This window comes from Littorina saxatilis, linkage group LG10, assembly GCF_037325665.1.
Source record: "Littorina saxatilis isolate snail1 linkage group LG10, US_GU_Lsax_2.0, whole genome shotgun sequence".
NCBI classification, from domain to species: domain Eukaryota; kingdom Metazoa; phylum Mollusca; class Gastropoda; order Littorinimorpha; family Littorinidae; genus Littorina; species Littorina saxatilis.
This window is the reverse complement of record NC_090254.1, coordinates 18,790,551-18,806,954: the sequence shown is the minus strand read 5'-3', so window position 1 is coordinate 18,806,954 and position 16,404 is coordinate 18,790,551. Positions and strand designations below refer to the sequence as shown.

Genomic DNA, 16,404 nt, shown 5'->3' with positions numbered 1-16,404 from the left:
TTATTTCGTACATATCTTTTAAACATTTTAATCAAGGTTTGTTTTTTAACGATTTAAGTTGTACACCTTTTGCTTCTGTTCTTGATTATTCCGATCCTAACGAGGCACTTGCAGCCTGGTATAACCTCTTTATCGATGTCTTTCTACAAACGAAAAAAAATTAAAAGTATTGGGATGTTAAGCTTAAAGAAGCAGCTTTTGTTTAATAAATGTTCAGTTATGTATAAAGTCGTCTATCGGGAAGCCCCAACCTCTCTAATGCAACTCTTCACATTATCTCCGTCATATTATTCAAACACCAGAAATAACCTTGTTTTGCCAAGGCCCTGCAATTATTGTTTAAAACTAGTGTATCTTATTCTGGTGCATTCCTTTGAAATTCACTACTTATGAATATCAAGTCGGTGTACTTTTTGTGCACGTGTGTGTGAGGATGGGTGAATGAGAGGGTGTGTAGTATGCTTCTTTTAACAAACACAATTGTTATACTTGTCCTGCATGATTGTGCTTTACTGTCATTATTTTACAAGTACGTCTCACCTATTTTTAAAATGGTGTGCCATTATATTAGTTCATGTTCTGTCCTTCGTTTTATGTGTGTATTGTAGTGGGGACTAGCTGTAAGAAAGGACCATATTATGGACCTACTGCTATTTTCCCTCCGTAATACAGTTTTCGAGTTCGAGTTTGAGTTCTCTCTCTCTCTCTCTCTCTCTCTCTCTCTCTCTCTCTCTCTCTCTCTCTCTCTCTCTCTCTCTCTCTCTCTCTCTCTCTCTCTCTCTCTCTTATATCTCTGCAATTGTTTCAAAATGTTATACTTTTGTAATTGCCTTGTCTACCTTCCATTTCTTTGCTCCATTGTTTAAATAAAGCTTCAAGCGAACACAAATATATTTTAAGTGCTTATGGGTTGCTTTTTATGTGTGCTTCTGTTAGTGTGAGTGCGTGCGTGCGTGCGTGCGTGCGTGTGTGTGTGTGTGTATGTGTGTGTGCGTGTGTGTGTGTGTGTGTGAGTGTGCGTTTGTCTACCTTACGTTATGAGGTAGTGTGTACACCTTTTCACCGGGCCTAAGGGGTATCAAAAATTTACGGGGTATTTTTTCCTATTCCCCACAAGGCAAACCCCTTAGACCGCTTACAAATATCATTGTGATGCGTTTTATATGATTATCTGCAATACCCCATAGTAACGCCCGGGAACCCGTGCCTACACACACACACAGTGGGTGATTTCAGCTGCACACACAGTTTTTATTGGAGAAGATAATGAGATGCAAATGAGGTGACGTCATGGTGACATCACGTCCTTCGGCGCATGCGCAAGTGGACAAGTTCAGGCATGTGCGTGACGCCATTATTTTGTATTTTGTTCACTGCGGCAGACTCATTGAGGTAAGTTTGTGCCAAACCTTTATTTGTACACCAGACAGTTTTCAGAATTTCAGAATGGTTTCACCATGTCGGCACTGTAGACAGTTAGTGGTCATATATTTGGCGTCAGCTGAAATTCTTCTCAGAAGACTTCTGTTGTCTCGACTTTGTAAAAGTTTGTTGTATACTCGGAGACCCGGTTTCCGTGCTAATAAGGGTTTTCGTCACCTTTCATTGAAGCTTGAAAAGCTTCCTTTCAAAATATATGCGGCTTGTTAAGTTCAATCAAAACAGAAACGGACGAGACCAAAATTTAGACTCGGCATGATCAAGAAGCAGAAATGTACGGGAAAGAACGAAGCATGTGACAATGGCCACTTCTTCAAACCGTCCCCTGTTTCCGTGCAACTGAAACTTTTATTAGAAAATCGATTTAATTTACCGATTTTTGACCTGCTTGATGTCATGAAGAGTCGAACACGTCTTTACTCTTCCGTTCAATAGCTCTTGTTTGAAAAGTTTTAGGTTTCGGTCGCAAAGGCAACGCGTATTCCCAAATGGTGAATCCGCAAATGGTTTCGTTCATTTGGTCACTTTATCGCACGGGGTTGCCCGTCCACGGATATAAGACGTATTACTGGTGTTACGATTTTTCTTAACAAACTGAGCTGATTTTCAATCAAAATGAGGCACTTTCCCAATCATTTAGATCATGCAGTAGCAGACGACAACATGTAAGATTTTCAAACGTGCGTCTGGATCGCAAGTGAGGCTGTCAAAGATTCTCAAAATAGTGCCTTAGGAAAAATGCTCCATTTTCGCTCGGAGAGATTCAAGAAAACAAAATCGTTATCAGTTGATCGGCATCGTCCGTGATTTTTGGCACAGATCTCGTCTGACCACTCCTGCGTTAAACTTCGTCACCAATGACGTCAAAATCCTTGGCAGAATAGACTGCAACCCGAAAATAGCGTTTGCACGGAAACTGGGTTCCCGTCCTGTAAAGTTGTTCTTTTCTTGTCTTCTTCCTTTTCTTCCATCTTCTTCTCTTTCTTCCATTTTATCTTCTTCTCCCCCTGTTCAGTCTTCGTCTTTTCCTTCTTCTTCTCTATCTTTTCCTTCTTCCTTCTCCTCGCAAACGTCTACCAGTGAAATGGCCCTTTCAGAAGCCCTTCAGGAACTAGTTGCTCAATTGGTTTGTTTCTGTTGTACATGTACTCAGTACTGGTTTGTTTTTTTCAGGTTTGAAATGTCGCAGAAGTTTCCCCCCAATAGCAGAGGCAGCATGCTTCTGAAGCTGGCTTTGAATCAGCTCAAAGCTACAGCAGGTAAGCTTCGCAAAACAAATTTCAGAAGAACAAAAACATTTCAGACTTTACATTCACAGCGCTGTGACTGTGAGCATTTCTTCTTTATGTGGAAGTTTGTATAATTATGTGGCCGTCCATGATACTGGGAAACTGATTTGGTACACAGATGTTTGGGGTTTATGGCAGCTGGGACATGATATGATAGTGGAATTTAGATGCTTGAAACAGTTTGGCTGAAAAATGGGTTTTTGTTGACGCAAGTGCTGATCATGATGTTGGTTACATGGTTTCCAAGTTGATTCTCTGTCACCAAAACAATTGTATAGCAAACAACTTTGAACTGGATCACATATAAAGCTACAATATATGAGAAGGGCATAATAAAAGAATGGCATTATTAACAGCCAATAAGTGTTTTCTCCAAAATCACACCTGTGATTACACAACATTGTGTAAATTACATGGAAGCCATGCCCAGTATCGTGGATGGCCTCATATACATATATGAATAAGGAGCGTTTGACTACAGGTGAGAGATTAAATATCAATAACAGGGTTTCCGTATTCGCCCCAAATAAGACGAACATACAAACAATACAAAATGTAAACCTTCAACGAATAGCTGCCTGAAATTCAGTGAAAATTGCCTGAAAAAAAAAAGTTTTCACATAACATTTTTTCTGTGTGGTGGCAGAAACTCCTAGTGACGGCATTGTACAAGTGGAAGAGGTGAACAAAACGGACAATAGGACCAACACCATTGGCTTCAATGCGCGTCCGGGACGCCCACCTGAGCTTTCACGCAGTCTAGGGCAGGGTACGAGGCAAGGATTTCATCAGTCAGCCGAATCTGCTGGAGGTGAGGCCTTCATCTTTTCTGTATTCTTTTGTATAATCAGGTGTGAAACTTTTCAGGTTCCCAGGCATTATTAAATTCTGAAAGAGCTATATATATATATATACAACAACAGCTGCCAGGTTTCACCCATGTATAATTATTTGCTTTGAATTGATGGGTATTTGAACTCTCAGAAACACATTAGTTCATTTAGTACATAATGTCCTACGGCCTTAGTGCCTATTAAGTTAGTGCCTATGTAAAAACCATGGGTTGTTTTGCACCCACGAGGTACTGCGCGTAAGTTTTTTAGCGGGTATTGCGAAGGTTAACCCCTTGTCTATCGATCGTAGAATAAGACGTGTCGTTGTATCATCCCATGTCTGGATCAACAGATAGAGGGGTAAAGCAAATTCTCAGAAAGGGACAAAGTGAATTTGAAAAACTCAATTGTGCTATGTTCATTGTATTTTCTTTCTTATTTGCAGGCCGAGATAGGGATGAGAAGTCCAGGGACTCGGAGTCCAGCAGGATGAGGCGCTCTCAGAGCTGCTCCCCTGGAGACAGCGACCGCAGCGAAAGGTCATGCAGGTCAAGGTCCAAGGAGAGGGCAAGAAGGTCACGATCACCCAGAGAGGATAAGCTGAAAGAAGAGAAGGAGAGGGACAAGGAGAGAGACAGGAGCAGAGAGAAGGAACGAGACAAAGACAGTGGGCGAGACAGATGCAGCAGGGACGACAACAGAGACAGAGATCCCGTTCGCACAGACAGGGAGAGGTCTTCCGGCCAAGAACGAGACCGTGACCAAGATCAGTTTGAGCGAGAGAAGAGAGACCGTGACCGCAGCCCGAGAGAGAGCAGGAGCAGAGAGGACGACCCAGACAAAGAGAGGAAAGATAGAGATTCGGAGGGGGACAGTGACAGCGGAAGAGACAGAGGTCGGGGCAGAGACGAAGGAAGGGGGAGGAACAGAGACAGAGACGCAGGAAGGGATAGAGACGGAGATAAGGGGAAAAAAAGGTACCGAGAGCGAGAGGGCAGACAGCGAGAGAGAAACCAGGAGAGAGAGGACGAGGTCCGCTTTGTCAAGACCGGCTGGAGGTCAGGCGGTGACTGCGACAGGAACCGAGAGGACAGTGGGGGCCGGGGTGGTCACCGTGGCAACGACAGAAGGGACTTCCCTGGGCGCCAGGGATGCCCACCTCAGTCTTCACGCAGTCCAGGGCAGGGTGCCAGGCCAAAGACCAGCGACGGAAGGCGAGGATTTCGTCAACCAGCTGAACCTGCTAGAGGTGAGGCCTTCATCTTTTCTATATTATTTTGTATAATCAGGTGTGAAACTTTTCAGGATCCTAGGCATTTTTATATTCTGAAAGAGCTATATATACAACAACAGCTGCCAGGTTTCACCCATGTATAATTATTTGCTTTGAATTGATGGGTCATTGAACTCTCAGAAACACATTAGTTCATTGAGTGTAATGTCCTTTGGTCTTACCTGACTGAAAAGTGTTTTGTAAGTGTCTGATGTGCATTTTTTTAAAGTTTTTAGATGACCAGCGCTTTTTAATCATATGTGTGTGTGTCCATGCATCTTAACATCATTGTAGGGTAATGTGTGTATCTAATCCAAAGTCAAGGTTGTGGTGGTACACACACATTGTGGGGTAGTCATTGTGTTAGCTCTGACAAATCTGTGCGCCTTTTTCAACTTCAATTTATGTTTCCTTCATTGTCAACCATATCTGAAAGAGAACACTACTGGGCAAAGAAGCAAAAATGAAGCGGTGCACACTTTCATATGATTGTGTGAAAAATATTAAACTGTATGTGTGTGCGTTCATCTACCTTACGTTAGCAGGTAGTGTGTGTATCTATTCACTGGGTCTGTGGGGTATCTAAAATTTATGAAGAAGGGGTGCACACTATCCCCACCTTTTCCATTTCCATTGATCCCTATGTGTAACCTACATTCATACCAAGTTTTATCAAATTGTCCTGAATTCTGATCAGAGTATCTTAACAACCTTAACATGTATTTTTTTTTTCTTTGGCCTAATTAAATCTCTTTGTTTCCAGAGTGGTCTTCTTACAGCGACTCGGACGATGACTATCTTCCCGGCTCAGAAGATGACACTGACTCGAGCAACAATGACGCCACAGCACCATGTGGAGTGCCAGGGACCACCAGTGAACCCGACGAGTCCATCATCTATCCCTTTCTACGTAAATCTGATGGTTAGTTAGTCTCATCCTTTTTTTATATAATTATTAGCATTCGTTTTACGTTAAAAAGGTTGAATAAGGATTACATGTGGATAACAATCATGTAGTTTCTAAAAAAGAGGTAAGTTTTCTTTGATAAGTGTTTTTGTTTTGTTATGTAATTTTTTGTTGTATTCCATCGTAATTAAAGACTGAGGTATGTTGACAGCAACTTGAGCAAGTAATAAAGTTAACATGAACGGTGTGGGGGTGGGGGTAATCATGTGTAATGTTACACTGATTGACTGCACATGCCTATGCCTATGTACATTCTATTGGTCCACGGCAAACTGACCTTTGACATCGGCCATTGTCGGAGATGTGATCGAGCGGTGGGACCATTTTGGTTTCACCAATTCCGAACTCTGTTTTTAGTTTGTCTGTCTGCTGGGCTATAAGCAATATGTAATAATATTTCTGACTCCAGCTAAAAAAATTCAGTAAGTTGTGAATAAAAAAATAAAAGTATGCGTTCTTGTGTGTGTGTGTGTGAACAGGTGCAAGTTGGTCACCAGGTATTCCATCTGAATCTCTAAAAGCTGCAGGTCTCTACACCTCATCACAGCCACCCTCTTCTTCATCGTCCAGAAGCATCAATCGACCAAGCGGGAGTAAATCTTCATCCCAGCCAGCATCTAAACCCAGTGACAGCGGAAGAGACAGAGGTCGGGGCAGAGACGAAGGAAGGGGGAGGAACAGAGACCGAGACATAGACGCAGGAAGGGATAGAGACGGAGGAAGAGACAGAGATAAGGGAAAAAACAGGTACCGAGAGCGAGAGGGCAGACAGCGAGAGAGAAACCAGGAGAGAGAGGGCGAGGACCGCTTTGTCAAGACCGGCTGGAGGTCAGGCGGTGACTGCGACAGGAACCGAGAGGACAGTGGGGGCCGGGGTGGTCACCCTGGCAACGACAGAAGGGACTTCCCTGGGCGCCAGGGATGCCCACCTCAGTCTTCACGCAGTCCAGGGCAGGGTGCCAGGCCAAAGACCAGCGACGGAAGGCGGGGATTTCGTCAACCAGCCGAACCTGCTAGAGGTGAGGCCTTCATCTTTTCTATATTATTTTGTATAATCAGGTGTGAAACTTTTCAGGATCCCAGGCATTTTTATATTCTGAAAGAGCTATATATACAACAACAGCTGCCAGGTTTCACCCATGTATAATTATTTGCTTTGAATTGATGGGTCATTGAACTCTCAGAAACACATTAGTTCATTGAGTGTAATGTCCTTTGGTCTTACCTGACTGAAAAGTGTTTTGTAAGTGTCTGATGTGCATTTTTTTAAAGTTTTTAGATGACCAGCGCTTTTTAATCATATGTGTGTGTGTCCATGCATCTTAACATCATTGTGGGGTAATGTGTGTATTTAATCCAAAGCCAAGGTTGTGGTGGTACACACACATTGAGAGGTAGTCATTGTGTTAGCTCTGACAAATCTGTGCGTCTTTTTCAACTTCAATTTATGTTTCCTTCATTGTCAACCATATCTGAAAGAGAACACTACTGGGCAAAGAAGCAAAAATGAAGCGGTGCACACTTTCATATGATTGTGTGAAAAATATTAAACTGTGTGTGTGTGCGTTCATCTACCTTACGTTAGCAGGTAGTGTGTGTATCTATTCACTGGGTCTATGGGGTATCTAAAATTTATGAAGAAGGGGTGCACACTATCCCCACCTTTTCCATTTCCATTGATCCCTATGTGTAACCTACATTCATACCAAGTTTTATCAAATTGTCCTGAATTCTGATCAGTGTCTGATGTGCATTTTTTTAAAAGTTTTTTAGATGACCAGCGCTTTTTAATCATATGTGTGTGTGTCCATGCATCTTAACATCATTGTGGGGTAATGTGTATATTTAATCCAAAGCCAAGGTTGTGGTGGTACACACACATTGTGAGGTAGTCATTGTGTTAGCTCTGACAAATCTGTGCGCCTTTTTCAACTTCAATTTATGTTTCCTTCATTGTCAACCATATCTGAAAGAGAACACTACTGGGCAAAGAAGCAAAAATGAAGCGGTGCACACTTTCATATGATTGTGTGAAAAATATTAAACTGTGTGTGTGTGCGTTCATCTACCTTACGTTAGCAGGTAGTGTGTGTATCTATTCACTGGGTCTATGGGGTATCTAAAATTTATGAAGAAGGGGTGCACACTATCCCCACCTTTTCAATTTCCATTGATCCCTATGTGTAACCTACATTCATACCAAGTTTTATCAAATTGTCCTGAATTCTGATCAGTGTCTGATATGCATTTTTTTTAAAGTTTTTAGATGACCAGCGCTTTTTAATCATATGTGTGTGTGTCCATGCATCTTAACATCATTGTGGGGTAATGTGTGTATTTAATCCAAAGCCAAGGTTGTGGTGGTACACACACATTGTGGGGTAGTCATTGTGTTAGCTCTGACAAATCTGTGCGTCTTTTTCAACTTCAATTTATGTTTCCTTCATTGTCAACCATATCTGAAAGAGAACACTACTGGGCAAAGAAGCAAAAATGAAGTGGTGCACACTTTCATATGATTGTGTGAAAAATATTAAACTGTGTGTGTGTGCGTTCATCTACCTTACGTTAGCAGGTAGTGTGTGTATCCATTCACTGGGTCTATGGGGTATCTAAAATTTATGAAGAAGGGGTGCACACTATCCCCACCTTTTCCATTTCCATTGATCCCTATGTGTAACCTACATTCATACCAAGTTTTTATCAAGTTGTCCTGAATTCTGATCAGAGTATCTTAACAACCTTAACATGTATTTTTGACTCACATGCGAAGCAAAGTGAGTCTATGTACTCACCCTAGTCGTCCGGGCGGCCGGCCGTCCGTCCGTCCGTCCGAAAACTTAAACGTTGGATTTTTCTCAGACACTATTAGGCCTATCAGCACCAAATGTGGCATGATGGTGCATGGTGACAAGGCCTCAAAAAACATACATGGTAACTTGACCTTGCATCAAGGTCAAGGTCACAGGGGCCATAAATGTTGTCTCAAAAACAGCTATTTTTCACATTTTCCCAATTTTCTCCCAAGCTATTGATAATGGCTACCTCACCTATACGTGGTTTATAGATCAAAGTAAGCCCTATCTTTTGATATAAGTTTGGTTGATCTTGCTGCAAGGTCAAGGTCACAGGGGTCCTTCAAATTTGGATTGTATGCATATTTTAAAGTGACCTTGACCCTTAACTATGGAAGTTAACTCTTCCAAACTTTCCTAATTGGGTGAGGCACATGTTATTCTTTCATACTGATACACTTTTGGTTACGTATCTTCAAGGTCAAGGTCACTTTGACCGCTCTGAATTGTGACCAAAACAGGTCTGTGAACCACTAAAATTGACCTTGTCTCTTGGTAGAAACTCATACTAAACACTGTTGTGCTTCTGGTTGTTAAAATTAACAGTCTTGTCTTGGGTGACCTTGACCTTGGGTGAAGGTCATGTGTATTTAGGTAGGAAAAATTTGCAAAAGTTGCAAAAAAATGTGTTCTTAGTGTAATTTGCCATGTTGTTGTTTGACCTTGACCTTCAAGGTCACTTGAAAGTCAAGGTCATATTGAGGTCAAGGTCATGCATGTGAGTCGTATGAGCTTTGCTCTTCTTGTTTTTTTCTTTGGCCTAATTAAATCTGTTTGTTTCCAGAGTGGTCTTCTTACAGCGACTCGGACGATGACTATCTTCCCGGCTCAGAAGATGACACTGACTCGAGCAACAATGACGCCACAGCACCATGTGGAGTGCCAGGGACCACCAGTGAATCCGATGAGTCCATCATCTTTCCCTTTCTACGTAAATCTGATGGTTAGTTAGTCTCATCCTTTTTTTATTAGCATTCATATTACGTTAAAAAGGTTGAATAAGGATTACATGTGGATAACAATCATGTAGTTTCTAAAAAAGAGGTAAGTTTTCTTTGATAAGTGTTTTTGTTTTGTTATGGAATTTTTTGTTGTATTCCATTGTAATTAAAGACTGAGGTATGTTGACAGCAATTTGAGCAAGTAATAAAGTTAACATGAACGGTGTGGGGGTGGGGGTAATCATGTGTAATGTTACACTGATTGACTGCACATGCCTATGCCTATGTACATTCTATTGGTCCACGGCAAACTGACCTTTGACATCGGCCATTGTCGGAGATGTGATCGAGCGGTGGGACCATTTTGGTTTCACCAATTCCGAACTCTGTTTTTAGTTTGTCTGTCTGCTGGGCTATAAGCAATATGTAATAATATTTCTGACTCTAGCTAAAAAAATTCAGTAAGTTGTGAATAAAAAAATAAAAGTATGCGTTCTTGTGTGTGTGTGTGAACAGGTGCAAGGTGGTCACCAGGTATTCCATCTGAATCTCTAAAAGCTGCAGGTCTCTACACCTCATCACAGCCACCCTCTTCTTCATCGTCCAGAAGCATCACTCGACCAAGCGGGAGTAAATCTTCATCCCAGCCAGCATCTAAACCTTCATCGTCGACCAATACTCGACCAAGCGGCATAAGAATCCATATTGCCGCAAATACAAATGGCAAAAGAGTGTACGATAAAGAGAACTGGTGCAAGTTCTGTAACTCCCCAAGCACCAACCTCGCTAAACACCAGTTTTCGAAACATAAGAAGGAACCTGAAATAGTGGAAATTTTGTCTAACCCCAAGAACTCAGCAGAAAGGCGTTTTCTGCTGGAAAGAGTGCGGAACCTTGGTAACTATAATCACAACTGTCGCGTTCTTAAAAAAAACAAGGGTAAACTAATACCCTGGCGATCACCCTCAGAAAAAGTGAACCCTCTGTGCTACATCCCCTGTGAATTTTGCCTGGGCTTCTTTGTAAGAAACGAACTGTGGCGGCACCAACAACGCTGCAAATTCCGGAAAACTTCAAAAAACGGAAGAAACGTCATATCCAGAGCTGAATCTTTGCTTCCATCCAACATGGAGTGCAGCGGAGGCTTGAAGGAAAACATTTTTGATGGCATGCATTCTGATGGCTTCACTTTTGTTGCTAAAAGAGATCACCTCATTGTGAAGTTCGGCGAAAAACTGTATCAGAAACATGGCCACTTGCAGCACAGACGACAATTCATGCGGCAAAAAATCAGAGAGCTTGCCCGGTTCTTGTTGGTAGCCAGAGAAGAGGACTCTACAATCACAGCACTTCAATCTTGTATTCGTCCCGACAAGTTCCTTGTGGTGATTTCTGCTGTCAAAAAACTCTGTGGGTATGATTCACTCACACATGTTTATGAAAATCCATCACTGGCCCTTAAGATTGGGCATTCTCTCAAGAAGTGTGCGACAATTCTGAGAAGTCAAGCACTCATAGAGGGAAACAGTGAACTGCAGCAAGTGTCTGCGGACTTCGTGGATCTATGCGATTCTGACTGGAAAGAACACATCTCATCTGCTGCCCTCTCAACATTGGCCTCAAAGCAAAACAACAAGCCACATGTTCTGCCACTGACGGAAGACATGAAGAAAGTGACAAAATATATGGCGGAGGAAAGGGAACGGTGCTTGAACACCCTGAGGTCAGAGCCAACAGTTGCAGCATGGCATGCTCTTGCTAAGGTTTCACTGTCGAACATCATCATGTTCAATCGTCGCAGGAGTGGTGAAGCTGCCAGGATTTTGCTTACAGACTTTGAAGCGGCAAAGGAGAATTCCTTGCCTGAGGATGACATCCTAAGCGCTCTCTCGGACATGGAGAAAGAACTTGTCGCTCACTTCACACGAGTTGAGGTGTGTGGCAAAAGAGGACGCAGAGTGCCTGTGCTGTTAACGAAAGCAATGCATGCCGAAATTGAGCAGCTACTGCTTTCTCGTGAAGAGGTTGGTGTAATGTCGTCCAACCCGTACGTCTTTGCCAGACCTTATTTTGACTCAGAGCAACATCTCGCTGGTCACACCTGTCTCAAAGAAGCCGTTGAAGCAAGCGGGGCCCAGAATCCACAAAACATCACCAGCACAAAGCTTCGGAAGCACTTGGCTACTGTCTCACAAATACTGAACTTAAGCGAGCACGAACTGGAGCAAGTCTGTGGATTTTTAGGTCACAATATCTTGGTGCATCGTGAGTACTATCGGCTCCCAAGTGACACATATCAGTTGGCGAAAGTAAGCCGTCTGTTGATGGCAGCGGAAACTGGGGAGATCTCAAAGTTTCAAGGAAAATCTCTCAGTGACATCCATCTGAACAAAGATTTGGAGTTTCAAGACTCTGAGATTGAGGAAGAAGAAGAGGTGGAAATAGATGACCTGATGCCTGCTCATACTACATCAACCAGCCACAGTGTTGCTGAAGAAGGAAACTCTTCAACAGCATCATCTCATGAACTTCCTACAGTTTCCTCGTCTTGTCAGAATGAGAAACGAGCATTGCACAAAAAAAGGGAGCAGAAACCGTGGCGGCATGGACAAAAAGACTTTCTCTCTCCAGATCAGAACAAAGCCATCTGTACGCATTTCAGCAGCTTCATTGACAGCTTTCGTGTTCCCGCAAAGGCGGATTGCGATAACATTCTGGCCAAAGAACCTTTGCTGCAGGCAAAATCTTGGCTGAAAATTAAGTGCACTGTTAGGAATGCAATTGAAAAAAGAAAGCGAGAACTCAAGAGAGTTCAGAATCCTTCATCTGTCAACACTTGAAACGGAAACAACCAACGTCGCGGCATGGAAAAAAAGACTTTCTCACACCGGATCAGAACAACTGGCAAACTAAAAGAACTATTGTCATTGTAAACTTTCCATGGTTTGTGTATTATATACTCCAATGAGTCAGTGTGTGAAATATAAACATTTAGAATGCGTTATTGAATTATTGCGGCCAGTTGAAATTTTTGTCAAAAATCCTGTAATGTCATTTTAACCATTTTGGTTATTTTCAAATTTCTCATCAAAAATGTGTGATTTGGATTAAAAAAAAAAATCCATAAAGCAGTGTCTCCTTGCGCGGAAACAACTTGCGGTCGCCGCGCGGCTGCCGCAAGTTATAACGTAATATGGTCACAATGTGTTGTAGTGATTTCTGCCGCATGCGTTCTTTTTTTCTTTCGCTCCTGGAGCGAATTGCTTGCGGTCGCCGTGCGGCAGAAATCCCTGCAATACATTGTGACTAAATGACGTCACAGCTTGCGGCTGCCGCAAGTTGTTTCGCGCATGGAGACACTGCTTTATGGATGTACGTGTGTAACAATGACACAATCTTCCTAAAGTAGGTATTAGCTCCGTATTTTTTGGCCATTCATGAGTAAATATATATGTGTCGTGGAGTTTGGCTTGTTTTCCAACCTCATGTGCCCGGAGTCACGCGGCTTGCAGGGTGGCTGTGTGGTGGTGGGTCTGAGGACTCTGGGTGAGCGGTGGGTTTCAACGGCTGGCTCACTGCGCTGGTTCAGCACTGTAGCGGATGGCGAGGCTTTGGGCTTGTGTGTTTTTGTTTTGTTTTTTGGTTTTTAAGGCAACTGTCACTGACTTATTGTGGGTTTCTGACAATGATTGATGTGTAGGTAATTGAAATTGTAGTTATTAAGCATGTGGGGTCCTGATTTGGCCTTCGTGGTCCGCGGGACCCGTAAAGCAAAATTAAAATGAAACGAAATTATATGTGTCAAAGTAGCATTCTATATTTTCTCTCTTCGATCTTTTGCTGGTTGCTTTGACTTCTGGGTGCTCATTCAGCTGTATTTTTTCCAACTGAGCTATCCAGGCGGACAGTATACAGGCACACAGTACACTAACATCCAGTACTTCACTACAGGCACACAGTAGGGGAGGGTGGGGCAGGTAGGGTCAGGGGCAGGTTGGGTCACCTTGAATAACTCTCACAATTGAAAAGATATTCCCGTTTCGTTTCCGATCTATGTTTTTGAATGTCCCAGTGCGTCCCTATCGCCAATTTGTTTGAATGGTAGTGATGTGCAAGTATGGATCCGGTGGTTTCACCATGAAATTTGACAGTAAGTGACTTTTTTGACTCTCATACTTTTTGTTCTATACGTGAATTAACAGGGTGCTCATGGATGATATCTTTAGTATACACACCTGATTCATTTTAGAAGTGAATTGTGCTGTTTAAATTCGTATTTAAATTGAATCGAAACGTAACAGACCGATTTCTTTGTGCACCCTGTGCGGGGCAGGTAGGGTATGGGCAGGTTGGGTCAGTGACTCGACCTGCCCCGTCATTACCCAACCTGCCCCTTCTTTACATATAGAGAATACTACATGGCTTGCTGTGTCGTACCAGATTTACACGAGTTTTTTTAATTTAATATTGAACTGCGAGCGAAAGCCATGTAGTATTCTGTTTATCCTACATATTTTACTTACGTGTATTTAACTGAAAATGTCCTGCAGTCGAGGCATTGTAAAAGCTGGTTGGCCTTGAGACCTGGGTCAATGATCAGTACTTGCAATCTGAACACAGCTGCCTGTCCAGACACTGACCTTCTTACCCGGGGTCAATGACCGAGTTTTTATATGAGAGGAAAGTCTCTGAAGGATTGGTCAGCGCAGAATAAGATAAGAGAGGGGTTGAAGTGAATAGCGCAAAGAGGGGGGAGGGAGGGGGGGTAGTAGCTATTTTGACTGCTGATGCAATCGCCAGCGGCTCGTGGCACTGGAGGGGTGGTGACACGGTCAAGTGAGGCGGAGAGGGGTAGCTGCCTAGCCACTGTGTCTGGCCTTGATTGGTGGTAGTCCTGAGTCCTTCTCAAAGTGGGGGGGGGGGGGATGAGTGGGCAGTAGAGAAGTGACAGACGACTTTGTGCTTCAGCGAAATTTGAACCCGCACGGCGGGCGATTTCAGCAGAATTTCGAACCCGCCCGACGCGATTTGAACCCGCCGGGGGCGATCGGGCGACCGCCAATATTCAGCCCTGTAAGCAGTGGAAAAACAGGTCCCTGCCAGACTTGCTTGACATGACCTCATTTACATGATATACACACGTGTGATTTGAACGATTATTATCTCACGAGTGTCTCTCTCACGTATGTAGGATAAATTAGTTATTGCATGAAATATGAATCATAGGTGAATTTGTTTGTATGTACGCGCGCGATTGTGTGTTGATGGGTGCGTGTATTTCATGTGTATGGGTTATAAATATTGTTTGTGTTACAGAATGACAGGTTTTGTTTATTGCAACAGCAACGGCACCATTTGTATTCAACCCTGACCTCTTATTTCAGTTATGTTTTTAATAACAACACGCACAGACATGCGAAGTTATGTTATTTTCCATTGATGTTTTTTAATATTATTTTTTGCTTCGTGTTTGTTTTTGGTAAGTTGTTACTATTGGCAATTTTCTTGTTCTTCTTTGTTTGGTTGGTTGTTTTCATATCTCAATTATGTACACAGGTTAATTGTGGTATCGTTCAGCTAGTCAATTTATTAATTTACCTTTATTTTGGCAGGATAATAGCTGTTTTTCTCAAGTTGACCCAACCTTCCCCACAGGGGTACCCAACCTGCCCCGTGGTGGGGCAGGTTGGGTATTTTTGGTGACCTTTTTATTTATCGTTTATCTCTCATGATTAGAACGATTTATTTTCGAATGTTGAATTATTGTATTGCAAAAGGATTAAAGTTTTCTTAAAAAGTTGTTTGAAATGTTTTCACTGGTTAATCTTTGAATGAGAGTGAAAAAGGATTTTTTTGACCCTACCTGCCCCACCCTCCCCTACACCATACACAACACTCCACTACAGGCACACAGTACATGTACACTAATAGACAGTACTACACTATAGGCACACAGTACACTCATACACAACACTACACTACAGACACACAGCACATTCATCCACAACTCATTCTTCCTTCCAAAATCAAGAATTCAATACATGTACCAGTTTACCATATCATTTCTGATCACATTTCATCAGACATTTCTATAGTTAAAATTAATAAAATTTAGTTTAGAGCCTCGCTAATTTAAGATTAATAAAATTTAAATTAAAAACTTGTGTGACCATGGTTATATTATTATTAATTATTATTATTATACTACATGATTTTTTGAAATTTTACAGAAAACGCAGTATTTTTACTCCAAAGATGATTATATTTGACACAGTAACATAAAACATATTTTTTTACTTTTAGGAGCAAATTCACACAAAAAAGCATATTTAGTGTGTGTACACGTGTAACGGATGACACAGGACCAAAAGCAATCAACATATTACATTATTAATATATTATGACATTTCTAGCACATGACATCACCAGCACAAAGGTTCAAAGCAACAGCTAATAATAAAATACACACACACACTTTGTGAGGTACTTCCTGTCAGCTCATGAATATTCATTATGCATAATACCCCATTATGATGGTGTAATACTTGCAAATTTTTTCAGAAGCTATTACATTAATATTGCTTTTATCCAGACCCACAGCATCTCATTTGTCAGTAAAAGAAACCATTTCAGACATTTAAGCCCAACTGTTCGAAATAAGTGGTAATTATCAAGTACCTCACAGTGGTAGTGATTTTAGGGCAGGGCAAAAGTACCCCACAGATGTAGGTAGACGAGTAAGTGTGTGTGTGTGTGTGTGTGTGTGTGAGTGTGTGTGTGTGTGTATGTGTGTGTGTGTGTGTGTG

General features: G+C 42.1%; 1 protein-coding gene across 2 annotated transcripts; it reads left to right on the top strand.

Moving 5' to 3' along the window:
• The first annotated feature begins 1,082 nt into the window (after positions 1-1,082).
• On the top strand, positions 1,083-15,399 carry LOC138978338 (uncharacterized). Of its 2 annotated transcripts, XM_070351052.1 has the most exons (8): positions 1,083-1,392; positions 2,614-2,699; positions 3,376-3,540; positions 4,008-4,811; positions 5,599-5,757; positions 6,282-6,821; positions 9,442-9,600; positions 10,115-15,399. In XM_070351052.1, exons 1-8 carry the CDS (start codon positions 1,316-1,318, stop codon positions 12,436-12,438), a joined length of 4,314 nt encoding a protein of 1,437 aa, XP_070207153.1. In that variant the 5' UTR covers positions 1,083-1,315; the 3' UTR covers positions 12,439-15,399. The 2 variants fall into 2 exon arrangements, with proteins under 2 accessions (XP_070207153.1, XP_070207152.1); XM_070351051.1 differs by lacking the exon at positions 1,083-1,392 and having other exon boundaries at positions 1,404-2,699.
• Positions 15,400-16,404: the final 1,005 nt, after the last annotated feature.